Genomic DNA, 14,633 nt, shown 5'->3' on the forward strand with positions numbered 1-14,633 from the left:
GTGCCAGGATCATCAGAGAGCTGAGGTGTGTGCTGGAATTCAATGGCCTCCCCATCCCGCAGCAGCCCTGCATTTCCCTCCTGCAGCCTTGGTCTCCAGCCCAGCCATGGAGGCTCTTTGGGCTCTGCAGTGTTGCTGCAGCCCCCAAGGGCAGCTGAGCTCTGCCTTTGGCACAGTCAGGCCTGGCCAGCACAGGCCATGCTCAGCAATTGCTTGTGTGTGCCTGGCCTTGCTGTCAGCCCCGGCAGCGGCTGCGTGGCCCCTTTGTGGCCCTGTGCTGGCCCAGCCATGGTGGCCCAGCCCCTGTGCAGGCCCAGCCCAGGCCAGGAGCATTGCGGCGGGGAACGGCCCCTGTGCCGTGGTGCCCACAGCAGCCTTGGGGCTCTGTGCCCCATGGCCTCCCTGCTGGGCAGCCTCTGCCAGCTCCTGCAGAGCCCGTGGCACCTGTGGGGCTGCACAGACAGCCCTGCCCCGGGCTCTGCCGGCCTCTGGGCCAGCAGAGAGGCAGCCAGGGCTGGCCATGGCCGGGAACAGGCCCTGAGCCCCGCAGGAGGATGGAGCTGGGCCACAGCCAAACTCAGCCCAGGCCAAAGCTGGGCTCAGCAGCCAGGGCTGACAACGCATGGGCACAGAGGCTGGCGCTGACAAATGTCCTGGGCCCCCTCCCTGCTCTCTCCATGCCACCAAGGGCACAGAGCAGCCTCCTCTCTGGGCCACTTGCCTGTTTGCAATGCCTTGCACAGGCGCTGGCCCTGCCCCACAAGGCTTGGCCTGAGTCCTGCCCCTGCACGCTCAGCCAGGCTGAGATGGACACTGATGGTTTCTGGGCCAGGCTCTCTGAGCCCTGCCCAGCTCCCTGCAAGCTCTGCCAGCTGCCCTGAGCTCTGGGCAGCACCAAGGGCCTCTCTGAGCCCAGCCCAGCCCAGCCGGCTCTGGCCCCACAGCTCTGCTCAGGCCAGGCTGCTCTGGGCACTGGCCCCACGGCCTCAGCCCCTGCCAAGGGCACAGCAGCAGCTGCAGCTGCCACAGGACTCAGCCCCAGCCATGGGGGAAGGTGCTTGGCCAAGGCCAAAGGAGGCTCCCTGGCTGCCCTGCTCCCCTCGGCCTGAGGTGCTGAGAGCTCTGCAGCCCCTGCTGCCATCCCATCTGCCCAGGGCAGCACCAGAGCCCCGGCCTTGGTGCCCTTAAGAGCTGCTCCTGCTCCAGGCCCAGGGCCCATGCCAAAGCTGGGACAGCAGCCACAAAGCTGTGCCCATTTCTGTTCACTGCTGCTCTCATGGGAAGGGATCCTCAGCCACTTGCAGGCTGCTGATGAATTTTACTGCTCCGGAGATTTCTTCTTTCTTGAGCTCTTCAGTTCAGGAATTCAGTGAGAAGAGCTCATAAACAATTGTTCAGAATACCTGAACAAGAAAAGGCCCTGGGGAATATTTCAAGTTTTCAGTTCTTAATGTGGTTAATTAGACAGATGACAGAAGTGTACTCAATGTGAATATACAATTGTATAAAACAATGCAGAGAGTACAGTTTTGTTCTGTTAAGTTTTATTTTCCTGTTTATAGATTGATCTCAGCAATGTCCAATTGATATTGATCCCCTGCAGCTTTTAAAGCAGTTTGAACAGATATTATAATCAAGACCCTTTATGGCTGACAATCAATCAATATTTTTCCCCACCCCCTCTGCACCATTTCCCTCATCCATCCCCTGACACTCCTATGGATCAGGAATGGTGTGGCCAGCAGGAGCAGGGCAGTGATTCTTCCCCTGTGCTGGGAACTGGTTGGGCATCACCTCAAGTGCTGTTTCCAGTTCTGGTCCCCAATTTAGGACGGACATGGAAGGGCTGGAGCAGAGATGGGCAAGAAGGCTGGGGAGGGGACTGGAAGAATATTTTATGAGGAGCAGTGTCTGAGGGAGCTGGGGTTGTTTATCCTGGAGAAGAGGAGGCTCAGGGGAGACATCATCTTTCTCTACAACTCCATGACAGGAGGGTGCACCCAGGTTGGGGTCAGGCTCTTTTCCCAGGGAACAGTGACAGGACAAGAGGACACAGCCTTCAGCTGCACCAGGAGAAGTTTAGGCTGGACATTAGGAAATATTCTTCACACAAAGGGGGATTGGGCATTGGAATGGGCTGCCTAGGGAGGTGAGTGAGTCACTGTCCCTGGAAGTGTTTCAGGAAAGACTGGATGTGGCACTCAGTGCCATGGTCTGGGTGACAAGGTGGTGTTGGGTGTCAGGTTGGACTTGATGCTCTCCAAGGTCATTTCCAGCCTGGCTGATTCTCTGATGATTGTGACACTGCAGGGCCCTGGGGAAGCAAGGGGCCATGGTGACACTGCAGGGCCTGGTGGCACTAAGAGGACCATGGTGACACTGTGTATGACATGGCAGCCCAGAGCCAAGGAGCCACGGTGACACTGTGGGGATGAATGGAAGCAAGGAGTCCATGGTGACAGTCTGGGTCCTGGTGGAACCTCAGAGGCCACTGTGACCCTGCAGGGCCTTGTGGAACCAAGGGGCCATTGTGACCCTGCAGGGCCTTGTGGAACCATGCAGAGCATTGTGACAGAGCAGGACCTGGTTTCACGATGGGCCCATTGTGACACTGCAGGGCCCCATGGAACCAAGGGGCCAGGTTCCTCAGGGACTCATGGAATGATGGAAACATGTTTGACACCGTGGTAGCCCTTGGGACAGGGAGGCCATTGTGACACTGTGGAACCAAGGAGAGCATTGCTGCACTGCCAGACCTCATGGAACCAAGGATCCATTGTGACACTGCAGGGCCTGAGGGGACCACGGTGCCATTGTGACACCGCGGAGCCCAAGGATCCATGAGACTTTGTGACACCAAGGGGTCCGATGGAACCAAAGGGACATTGTGACACTGCGAGGCCTCATGGATCATGCAGACCATTGGGACACTCTGGGGCCTCATGGAATCGTGGTGACACCAAGTTGTTTGGGAGTGTTGATCTGCTGGAGGGTAGGAGGGCTCTGCACAGGGCCCTGGACAGGCTGGATCCAGGGCCCAAATCCTACAAGGTGAGGTTTAACAAGTCCAAGTGCCGGGTCCTGCACTTTGGCCACAACAACCCCTGCAGCACTACAGGCTGGGGACAGAGTGGCTGGAGAGCAGCCAGGCAGAAAGGGACCTGCAGGGACTGATGGACAGCAGGCTGGACATGAGGCAGCGTGTGCCCAGGTGGCCAGGAAGGCCAATGGCTCCTGGCCTGGCTCAGGAATGGTGTGGCCAGCAGGAGCAGGGCAGGGATTCTTCCCCTGCACTGGGCCCTGGTTGGGCAGAACCTCGAGTGCTGTGTCCAGTTCTGGGCCCCCTGGGGTGGGCAAGAGGAAGAAATTTGTAGCAGAAGGAGTAAAGAAAGCAAAGGTGAAGGCAAGGAAATGCTCAGGGCAGTTTGGGGGCGGCAGCTAGGCTGCCCTGGCTCTGAGCAACAGCGTCTGCAGTGGCACAGGAAACTCCCAGCTGATGGGAACAAACTTTCTGGCTGAGTGCAGAGGCCAGGACAAAGCTGAGTGGTTTCCCTGGTGTCCCGCAGGCCTTGCTGGCCCCAGGGGCTGATGGCATTTGTGCTCCCTCAGGTTCATGTCCCCACAGCAACAGCATGGGGGTGCTGCCCCTGCTGTGTGCAATGCAAACAGGGGCTGCTGAGCCAGTGCTGCTGTGTCTGTGCCTGCAAGGATGGGGCACCTGTGTGAGCTGGGGGAGAGGCCAGGGCTGCAGAGGGGGGATGTTGTTGGCAGCTGCATGAGGACGCTCTGGGACGCTGCCCTGGGCTGTGCAGCGCACTGGGCATGGATCAGCCCCTGCTCTGCTGCTCCTTCCCGTCTGCCCCAGGGCCCTTGCAGAGCCCCAGCCATGCTGTTTGCCCCCAGCCTGCCCACGGCCAGCCTGGGGCTGCTCATGGGGGTTTCTGTGCTGAGCATTGGCCTGGCTGTGTTCTTGAGAGAGCCTGGGCAAGGAGCCTGGAGCCCCCAGGGCCTGGCCTGAGGCGTCAGCGCTGCCCCAGCAGTGCCCATGGCCTGTCCCTGCTGCAGCCCCGGCACTGCCACCCCCAGGGCTGTGCCCGGGCCTGAGAGCACTCAGGCCCTGCAGCAACACCAGGGCCACCAGGGCAGCGGGGCAGGGCCACGGCAGCAGCACTGGCAACACCAAGTGCTGCTGCTGCTGCTGCTGCTGGGCACAGCTGCTGGGCCAGCACTGATCTGCCCCAGCTCTGCACACAGACATTGCTGCTGCAGCTCCAGAGAAGGCAACACAAGGGCATCTCTGCAGAAAACTCTGCTGGGAGATCCTTTGGTTCCTTTAAAGCCACCAAGAGCGCAGCCCCTCATTGACACAGTCTGTGTCCACAGGGAAGGTGGAGGAAAACAAAATAAGAAATGGTACAAAGATTGACATTTATTTTTGGACAATATGAAAATACTAAAACAAAGGAAAAGAACCTCCATAATTAAATTAACAAGAAGGATCAAAGGTAACTTTTATTACAAGTGATTTGCAGAAATTGGCCAACAGTTTAATGTTTCTGAAAGCATCCAGTCATCAGTCTCCACACTGCAGCCTTGAGCTCCTGGTTCCTCAGGCTGTAGATGAGGGGGTTCAGGGCTGGAGGCACCACCGAGTACAGAACTGACAGGGCCAGATCCAGGGATGGGGACGACATGGAGGGGGGCTTCAGGTAGTAAAATATGCCAGTGCTGAGGAACAGAGAGAGCACAGCCAGGTGAGGGAGGCAGGTGGAAAAGGCTTTGTGCCATCCCTGCTCAGAGGGGATCCTCAGCACAACCCTGAAAATCTGCACATAGGAGAAAACAATGAACACAAAACAGCCAAATGATAAACACACACTAACAGCAAGAAGCCCCAGTTCCCTGAGATAGGATTTGGCACAGGAGAGCTTGAGGATGTGGGGCACTTCACAGAAGAACTGGCCCAGGGCATTGCCCTTGCAAAGGGGCAGGGAAAATGTATTGGCCGTGTGCATAAGAGCATTGAGAAAGGCACTGGCCCAGGCAGCTGCTGCCATGTGGGCACAAGCTCTGCTGCCCAGGAGGGTCCCGTAGTGCAGGGGTTTGCAGATGGACACGTAGCGGTCGTAGCACATAGTAGTGAGGAGAAAATACTCTGCTCCCATGAAGAAGATCAGAAAAAAAACCTGAGTAGCACATCCAGTGTAGGAGATGTTCCTGGTGTCCCAGAGGGAATTGTGCATGGCTTTGGGGACAGTGGTGCAGATGGAGCCCAGGTCAGCGAGGGCCAGGTTGAGCAGGAAGAAGAACATGGGCGTGTGCAGGTGATGGCCGCAGGCTACGGCGCTGATGATGAGGCCGTTGCCCAGGAGGGCAGCCAGGGAGATGCCCAGCAAGAGGCAGAAGTGCAGGAGCTGCAGCTGCCGCGTGTCTGCCAATGCCAGCAGGAGGAAGTGCCTGATGCAGCTGCTGTTGGACATTTCCTGTGCCTTGGCATGAGGATCTGTAAAAAAAGTAATCATGGAATAGTTGGGTTTGGAGAGGACTTGAAATATCCCAGCACAGCCTGGGGACACTTTCCCCCCACTGCCTGCCCAGGGCTCTGCTGCCTGGAGCTGTCCCTGCCAGCAGCTGCTTCCCTGTGCCCAGGGCTGGGCCCTGCCAGTGCTGCCAGAGCCCAGCCCAGCCCTGGGGGCTCAGCTCTGCCCTGCAGAGCCCTCCCAGCTCAGGCATTGCCCAGGGGCAGCTCTGGCTCTGCAGGCTCTGATGGAAACATGGTAACAACCTTGAGGAGCTGTTGGAAAAGCGCCACTGATGGTGCTCCTAAGGGCTGATTTCTTTCACTGCCTGGTTTTGTAAGATCTGAGGAAAAAAAAAATTTCTCTACCTGAACTGAGGGATGAATATCTGTGTGCAATTTCCCATCCATGCAACCTAGAGCAGTAGATTAATAAAGCAGGATTTTCCTTTTTATTCAGGTCCTCCCTTGCTTTGCTCCCTGTATAATCTACTTGGAAATGTTCTGCAGTTAAATGCCATGCTGGGAGCAGTCCTGAACAATGCAGCATCCTCCCCACACAAGGAGAACACTTCCAAGCCTCACCAGCTGTCTCCTGCCACCCAGATCTTGTCCCCCAGTGCTGGGAGCAGCTGCCAGGGCTGGCTGAGAGCTGTCCCTGGCAGGCAGCAGAGTCCCTGCCCCAGCACAGCGCCCTGGGCTGCAGGACCCTGCTCTGCAGGACAGCCCTGGGCACCCCTGGCTGCTCTACACAAGAGACAATCAGAGAATGTACTCACAGGCTCTGCAGGCATTGGCATGTTCCAGCTGCAGGAGATGGCTCCAGGAGCTGCAGCTGCACTGTCCTGCAGCCAGAGGTTCCTGTGCCAAGGGCTGGCAGTGATTGTGCCCCAGGCACTTCTCAGCCCCTTCCCAGCCCTGCCTGATTGAAGCTCTCTGTGCCTCTGTGCTGTGCCCGGGCTGGCTGCAGGCAGTGCCCCAGCCCTGCTGGGCTGGCAGAAGAGCTGCTCATCCAGAGAAATGTGCTTTTGAAGCTCTTCTTGGTGAGCAGGAGCTGCCTCTGTGCCAGGAGCCCAGCCCAGCTCAGCAGTACAGACACAGCACAAGGACTTTAATGAGCCTCTGGGGCTTTGTGCTCAGGCCCTGAACATCAGTCCCTGAGAGGGTGCTGAAGAAACCTCTCCAGAACGCTCCAAACTTTCTTTGAATCACACTCAAAGCTTTCTTAGACTTTTAATGGGTCCCAGAGAGGGACACGACTGAGCAAGTGTCCCCAGGCCCCAGGCAGAGCAGAGAACTGCAGGCAGTGATGACAGGTGGGGACAAAGAGAAGCCAAGTCTTGGTGCCCTGGAGCACAGCAGGGTCTGTGCCACCAAGGGCTGGGAGGAGACACCTTGTCCTGAGGCCCTGGGGCCTCCTGGCACAGCCCCAGCCAGGCTGGGCACTGTCAGCCCCTTGTGCTGCCCTCAGCATCCCCCCCTAGCCCACATCCCAGTGGCCTCAAGGATCTGCTGCAAGGAGTCCCTGGGGAGCCTTGCTCAGCAATGGCCCTGGGGGCTCCTTCATGCTCCCTGCAGGGACTGCAGGTTTTTCAAAGGACTTTGGGTTTGGCTTTTGCCTTGGGGTCTCTGAGAGGTTTGTGCAATCCTGGCCTCCAATTATCTGCTGTAATTAGTCCCTGGAGAGGCTTTGTCAGTAACAACACTCAGTGGGGCTCATTATTGCTTCAGGGTCCTTCAGTTTTTAAGGTACTTGGTGTTTCCCTTTTGATACAGACTCTAAGAGAAGGATTGTGCAGTCACAGCCTCCAATTATCTGCTTTAATTAGTCCCTTGAGAGCCTTTATCAGTACTGACACTCAGTGGGGCTCATTAATGCCTTGAGATACTCAAGGTTTTTAAGGTACTTTGGATGTTCCTTTCCACTCTGAATGTCTGAGAGGTCTTTTCTCCAATTCTGCCCTCTAATTCTATCCTCCAAGGAGTCCATGAGGAGCCAGTGTTGGGATGGACCTCAGTGGGACCCATTCATGCTTTGAGACACTTTGGGGTTTTCTTTTGACTTGGACTCCTGGTAAGATTATTTGCAATCTCCTCTCAGGCCCTGAGGTTCAAGGGCTCATCTCCAAATGCACCACGGGGCTCATTAGGATCAGGCAAATCCTGACAAACCATGGCTCTGCCTTGATTTTCCTCTTGTCTAGTCCAGTTCATTAGGAATGTTTCCTTTTATAGTTATGGAGAAATATTTCAATGGGCTTCTAGGAAATATGTATTCCTATTTTAAAGAGTGTATTTATTATTGCTCTCTTAAGGAAGAGGTGATTGCAGCATTCTGTGATTGATATCGATGTAAGGCCGCTCTAAAGGAGGTCTGGCCAGGTCAGTGAAGTTTTATCTTGGAGCAGACCCAGTGTGGACAACCTTGCCCCACATTCACCAATCCCATGTGAGAAACGATTTTCACTTTCAAAAATTTAAATGTTTCATTAAGACCTTATCAAAATACAGCAGAAGACTGAATAAAGAAAATACAGCACCAGGAGCAAAGGATTCAGTTACCATGTGCTCATCTCCAAAATGCATGTTCTGTCTTTTACACCTCTAGCCCGTCCCAAAGTCTTGTCAATCGACTCCTTCTTCACTGTCCAGTGCTGGAGATCACTGTCTCACACCTTGATTGGAGGTCAGGTGCTGCCATAGTAACAAGCCAACTCTCCCAAATGCCCCAACTACTGAGGCCATCCTGTGATAGCAATGCAAGGGGGAGGGGAAGGATAACTATACATCCACCAAACTTATCTTAACATATATTGAATATTCACCCCTTAATTGTGAGAGTCAACCAAGGGATTACTCATCTATAACAACCCCCCTTTTCTTTTTCTATAAGTCATTTTGCTTGAACAATTAAGTGAAAAAATTTCCTTGTCTCTTGAATGAGTCATACCAGCATCTGTTGATGTGGGCAAGGACAGTGGGAACAGGAGAAAAAAAAATCTCAGGTTTTCCTTAGACACATTTATTTGGAATGGGCAAAAGGGCATCCCAGGGATCCAGTGTGGCTTTGACTCCCATCTACCATGCCTGTGTGGCTGCTGCCCATAGTTGGTGCATCTTAGGGGTGAGTACAGAGGCCAACTCGGTCCTGCCCTCCAGTCCCTGTTGAATTAAAAGACAACTGAGGAATTACAGAGGTCTGGTATGGCCTTTTGTCCCTACCTTACCATGCCTACAGGGTTGCTACCAAAAGCAGAGCTATGGAGCCTTCTTGGTAGCAAACAAAGGGGCCAACCTGGCCTTGCCCTCCTTCCTTTGTCTTATTTTCTTGAAGAAGCTGTCCCCTTACCTTTTACAGTCCCTTGTGTACTTCTCCTCAACAGATGCTGGTAATTCTCACCCATTAAAACAAGAAGACAGTTCTCGAGCTGGTTGGTGGAAGCTTGACTCTGCTTTTTGGGTATCTTGGTGTTTTTCTGGTTGTCTCTCAGTCTCTGCTTGAGAGTCAATCTTGTTTCACCCAGCCTGGATGTTACAGTCCACTCTTTGGTTCTTCTCCTGGGCCTTTGACTCTGTTGCCATGAGTCCATCCCCGCTCTGCAGCTTCGCACGGCCGATTCGATGGTGAGCAGTGCCTGAAAGGGACCTTCCCACTGAGGAGTTAGAGGCTGATCTCTCCATGGCTTAATCATCACCCAATCCCCAGGATTAATATTATGGATTCTGAAATCCAGGGTGGTAGTTTGAGGAATTGCCCCTTTATGTCCTAGCCCTTCTAAGGTTTGTGCTATAGACATCACTCATTCCTTGGCATTGGCTTCCCCTTCCTCATAGGTGGCAGCCTTCTGGGGTGAGGTCAGGAAGGGAAACCCAAACATCATTTCATAGGGTGACAGCCCCAGATCTGACCAGGGTTGGGTTCTAATTCTTAATAAATCCAAAAGGGAGACATTTAATCCATGACATTTGGGTTTCAATCATTAGCTTAACTAGAGCTCTTTTAAGAGTTTGATTCATTCTCTCAACCTGACTGGAACTCTGTGGATGCCTTGGAGTGTGTAATTCCCATTTCACTCCCAGGGCCTGAACAATTTTCTGCAATATCTTCAATGTGAAATGAGTTCCCCAGTCAAAATCAATCCTGTTTGCCATCCCATATTGGGGAATGATTGATTCTAGAAGTGTTTTACTCACAACACTGGCATTGGCTTTCACAGTGGGTACCACCTCTACCCAATGAGTCAAGTGATCTACTATCACTGGCAAAAATTTCCACCATTGTACCTGGGAAGCTCAGTAAAGTCTACTTGGATCTTTTGGAAGGGCCTTAAGGCCAGTTCTCACCCTCCTCTGGGTGTTTTCCTCATGATTTTCTTATTCACTTGTTGACATATCACACCCTGTTCAGTTACTTGCTTAGCGATTCTGAAAATTCCTGTGCATCCCAAATCCCTCAGAAATTGATCCCTTAGCACTTGTGTACCCCAGTGTGTTGTTCCATGTATGCCTTCTAGCATTTTCCTGGCAAGGGGTTTATTATTATTTCCTTCCATCTGCTCATTTCCCTTTGTTATCTTTCTTGGCTCCTGTTTTAAGGAGTTCTTCCTCTTCTGTCCCACTGAATAAAGGGCCTTTTTGCATTTCTCTCATGGGTGTTAATACTATTATTAATTTTTCTGTCTCTGATTCAGTTGCATTTTTAGCTTCTAAATTGGCTAAATTGTTCCCTTGCTCCCTTTTTGATGTCCTTCAACACATACCACCACTGCTTCCTCTGGTAATTGTAAGGTTTCTAACTCTTCTAAGACAAATTTTTCATGAATCGGTCCCTTTCCCTTTGAATAGCCCCCTCTCTTCCCATATTTTTCCAAAGATATGCACTGTTCCAAAAGCATATTTTCAGTCTGTATATGTTGTTCCCCTTTTCTGTGCTAACATTTCCAGAGCTCGTTTTAGGGCATACAACTCACATGCTTGGGCTGACCAGTTGTAAGGTAACTTTCTCTTTTCTGTGGCTACCAACCCTTCATGCACTATAGCGTACACCGATACCCTGTGCCCTTTATTACCTGTGAAGAACCATCGATGTACAATCATTTTCTCCCTTGGAGTGGTTGATCTGTTAGGTCCTCTCTTCCTTTAGTTTGATGGTTTATAACCTCTAGGCAATTATGTATTAGTTCCTCACTTGGTTCTCCATACAAAAACTGGGCAGGGTTGAGTTGGTTACTCACAATCAGCTCTAAACCATTATCTATTAAGATAATGGGTTCAGTCTTTAGCATTCAGGAATCAGTGAGCCATTTCTGTCTTTTGGCTTAGGATACTTCTGAGTGTGGGGTATATGTTTTCAATTTTCCCATAAAGGTTAATATTTTGGTTTGAAAAGACAGGTGTCCACTAAGGAAGGCAGGAGCCTCCCTTGAAATGGAAAATGTAAACCCCCCCACCTCATAATTATAATAATTTTGAAATTAGGAGGATCTTAGGCAAAGATATTGGAATAGGAATAACAGTTCTTTATTAGGAAAACTAAAAATACAAATGTAATAGTACAAACAAAAAAATAACAACCTACTGACAGAGTCAGAACACCTGTTGGTCGGGTGTTGGCAGCAGTCCCATTGAATGGCAGCTGCAGTGCTCCTGCAGTGACAGGTGTGGTTCTGTTGGAGCAGGGATCCTGCAGAAGGGTGTAGTTTTCCTCTGAAGGTCCAGTGGTGGTGTAGATGGGCCTGGTCTTCCTCTGGGAATCCAGTGGAGAAGAAAGCTGCTCCTCTGGGCATCCAGTGGGGCTGAAAGCTGCTCCTCTGAGAATACAGTGGAAAAGCTGTACTGGTGTCCCAAAATCTCAGATTATATCTCAGTAGGAATGCTTGGCTCCTCACTCTGGGCAGAGCTTCTCACAATGGGATGATGTAATTTTTATCAGTCATACAGTGAGACTCAATGGCCCATTAACAGAAGATACCTCCCCAGAGGGGGATTGATTGATGCAAAGATAAAGAAAAACTGCCCAATTAACAGAAAAACTGCCCCATCTCTAAGAGGTAGGAATAGGATACACACCCAGCTACATCTTTCAACTTAAGGCATTTACAGATGTTGCCATTTTAAGTTCTAACTGAGTTTGGCCTCCCTAGTTTGTTTTTTTTCTACATGCTCTCGCAGCCCCCTTAAAAACTTCCTGAGAGACCTGACCCTCCTTCCAAAGATGACACATCCTCTTTTTATTCTTAAGTTCCTCCAAAACCTCCTTGCTCATCCAGACTGGACATTTGCCTCATCGACTTGTCTTTCAGCACACAGGGACAGTCTTTTCCTGTGCCCTCAAGGTCTCTGTTTTGAAGCACGCCCACCCTTCCTGAACTCCTTTGTTTTTAAGGAACTCTCTGAATAAGTCTCCTAAACAAGCCAAAGTCTGTCCTCTGGAAATCCAATGTAAAAGCCTTATTGATGTTCCTCCTGACTTCACTGAATATTGAGAACTGTATAATTTCACGATCACTGTTCCCCAAGTGGCCTCCAATCATCACATCTCCCCCAGCCCATCTCTACTTGCAAACAACAGATCTAACACAGTCCCTCCCCTGATGGGCTTACTCATCTGCTGCCACAAAAAATTGTCCTCCACACACGCTAAAAATTTCCTGGACTGCCTTTTTTCAGCTGTTTTAACTTCCCAGCAAATGTCTGGCAGTCTGAAGTCACCAACAAGAACAAGAGCTGATGATCCAGAAACATTCTCTAGCTGTTTATAGAATAAGTTGTCCATCTCTTCTTCCTGGTTGGGTGGACAATAACAGACTCCCAGTAGGATGTCAGACTTGTTGGCCTTCCCCCTAATTCTCACCTACAGGCATTCAACTTCATCATCATTAGTTTCAATACCTATGGTGTTCAAAGCCTCCCTGATATAAAGGGCCACCCTTCCACCTCTTCTCCCTTTCCTGTCTCTCCTGAAGAGCTTGTAGCCATCCAGTGCAGCACTCCAGCCATGTGAGTCATCCCACCACGTCTCCCTGATGCCAATTACATCACAGCTCTGCTGCTGCACCATGGCCTCCAGCTCTTCTTGTTTGTTACCCATGCTGCATGCACTGGTATACATGCACCTCAGCTGGGCTGCTGATTTCAGCCCTAACTCAGGCTTGCCACCCTTGGGCCTGCTTCCAGACAGCCAGATGCAAACCTAATTTAAAGCCCTCTCAATGAGTTCTGCCAGTTCACAAGCTAAAAACCATCTGTCTGTCCTTAACAGAGAGATGGATCCCGTCTGGTTCCAGCAGGCCAGGTGCTGTAAAAGTTGCCCTGGGATCAAAGAATCCAAAATTCTGCCAATGACACCAACCCTTGAGCAACTTACTGCTAATGCGAGCTCTTGTATTGCTTTCACTGTTTTTCTCAGCCAGCAAAGGAACTGAGGAAAAGACTACCTGTGTCCCTGTCCTATCAACCACTTGTCCCAGAGCCCTAAACTCCCTCTTAATTGTCCTGACACTCCTCTTTTCAATCTCATCACTGCCAGCCTGGACTATCAGCAGTGGGTAATAATCAGAGGGCTGAATCAGCCCAGGCAGTCTCTCAGTAATATCCCATATCCAGGCCCCAGGGAGGCAGCAGACCTCTCTGTGGGGTGGGTCTGGTCGACATATGGGGCCCTCTGGTCCCCTCAGAAGGGAATCACCCACCACGATTACCCTTTTTTTTCCTTTTTCATGTTGGAGGTGGTAATCCCTCTCCCAGATCAATCATAATTGGAAGGCTTACTGGGCAGATAATTTTCTTCTAAATCATCTGTCTGACTCTCTAGATCCATGGGCTCATACCTATTCTGAAGTGGCACCTGACTAAGGGATGGGGGTTGGGAGGAGTTTTTATTAATAATTCCTCAAGCAAGGACCCATTTCCAGTCCCCTTCATCTACCAAGTGTTCTTCTATTGTGTGACAGTGGGAGGCACAGGAGTCCTCTGACTCTTGTGGGGCCTCCCTCAAGGATGGAAAGGCTGAACTCCACCAATCCCTTTCACTTTCCCTGATACTCCTTAGTCTTTCCACTTCCTCTCTAGCTTGGCCACCAGTGAAAGGAGATTGTTCATCTGTTCACGCTGCAGGCAGATGTCCTCTGCAATGCCCCCTGAAACCATAGAGAAGCTCAAACAGTCCACACAAGAATGAGTCAGTACAGACACATCCTTTTTGGAGGGTTCAGTTTGGTTACACAGATTTGCACTAACTAGGATTTTTAATCCTGTGAAGACCATTACTAAGAGAAACCCTGAAATAAAACAACAAAAACACCAAAAGCAACACACAGCAAACCTTCTGAACAGGGGACTCCTGGAAATGTGCAACCCTGCCGGCAGGAACTGCTGCACAAACTGCTGTGCCACACCCTCAGAGCCATACCACACCCCTATTTGCCCACTCCAGGTCATTCTGCTCCCCAGAGGCCTCTTTTAAAGCGCCCACCTCACGCCGCAGCCGAGAAAAACCCCTCTGAGCACCTGTATGGACTAACAAGCACAACACAACCCACCTGCTCAGTGGCACTATGGGGGTGTAGCCCCATCCTGCCCCCAGGGAGGGGAGTTTAGGAGCTCAGAAATGCTCCTTGGGCCTCAGAATTGCAGGTAAGTGAGGGCAAACCCATTCTCTCTTCACATGGCAAAGAGGAAAACAGTTCCCTGTATACCCACAACATGGACCAGAGAAAGATGTTAACCCCAGGTGAATGACCTTGTTTCCCCACCTCCACAAGAACCACTGGGACCCCATTGCAGAGAAGCACAGGGTCACCAAGGACAGATGGGACACTGCTGGAGCCAAGAGTCTTGTACTCTGTTTGATCTCTTCCCCACCCCAGTCCTGATCTTCCCCACACCCGTGCAGCTCCACTCTTTCCTTCCCCACCCCACCCCGTCCTCCATCTTCCCTCTTTTTCCTTCTTACTCTCCTGTTTCCTATCCCTTTCTGTCTACTGCCCATTTATTCTTCAATAAATTCCCTGTTGTTGACTTTTTACATGATCTCCTGGATTGCTCATTGTTCTCAAAGGAGAATCCAAAATACACATTGACACAGCTTGAATCACATGCTAAAGATCCTCACTTC

The 14,633-nt window shown here is 51.4% G+C and overlaps 1 protein-coding gene across 1 annotated transcript; it reads right to left on the reverse strand.

Moving 5' to 3' along the window:
* Positions 1-4,547: 4,547 nt before the first annotated feature.
* Positions 4,548-5,498, reverse strand: LOC118701227 (olfactory receptor 14A16-like). The gene has a single exon (XM_036405856.2). The coding sequence runs from the start codon at positions 5,478-5,480 to the stop codon at positions 4,548-4,550; it is 933 nt and encodes a 310-aa protein (XP_036261749.1). The 5' UTR covers positions 5,481-5,498.
* Positions 5,499-14,633: the final 9,135 nt, after the last annotated feature.

This window comes from Molothrus ater, unplaced genomic scaffold (assembly GCF_012460135.2).
Source record: "Molothrus ater isolate BHLD 08-10-18 breed brown headed cowbird unplaced genomic scaffold, BPBGC_Mater_1.1 matUn_MA527, whole genome shotgun sequence".
Taxonomy (NCBI): Eukaryota; Metazoa; Chordata; class Aves; order Passeriformes; family Icteridae; genus Molothrus; species Molothrus ater.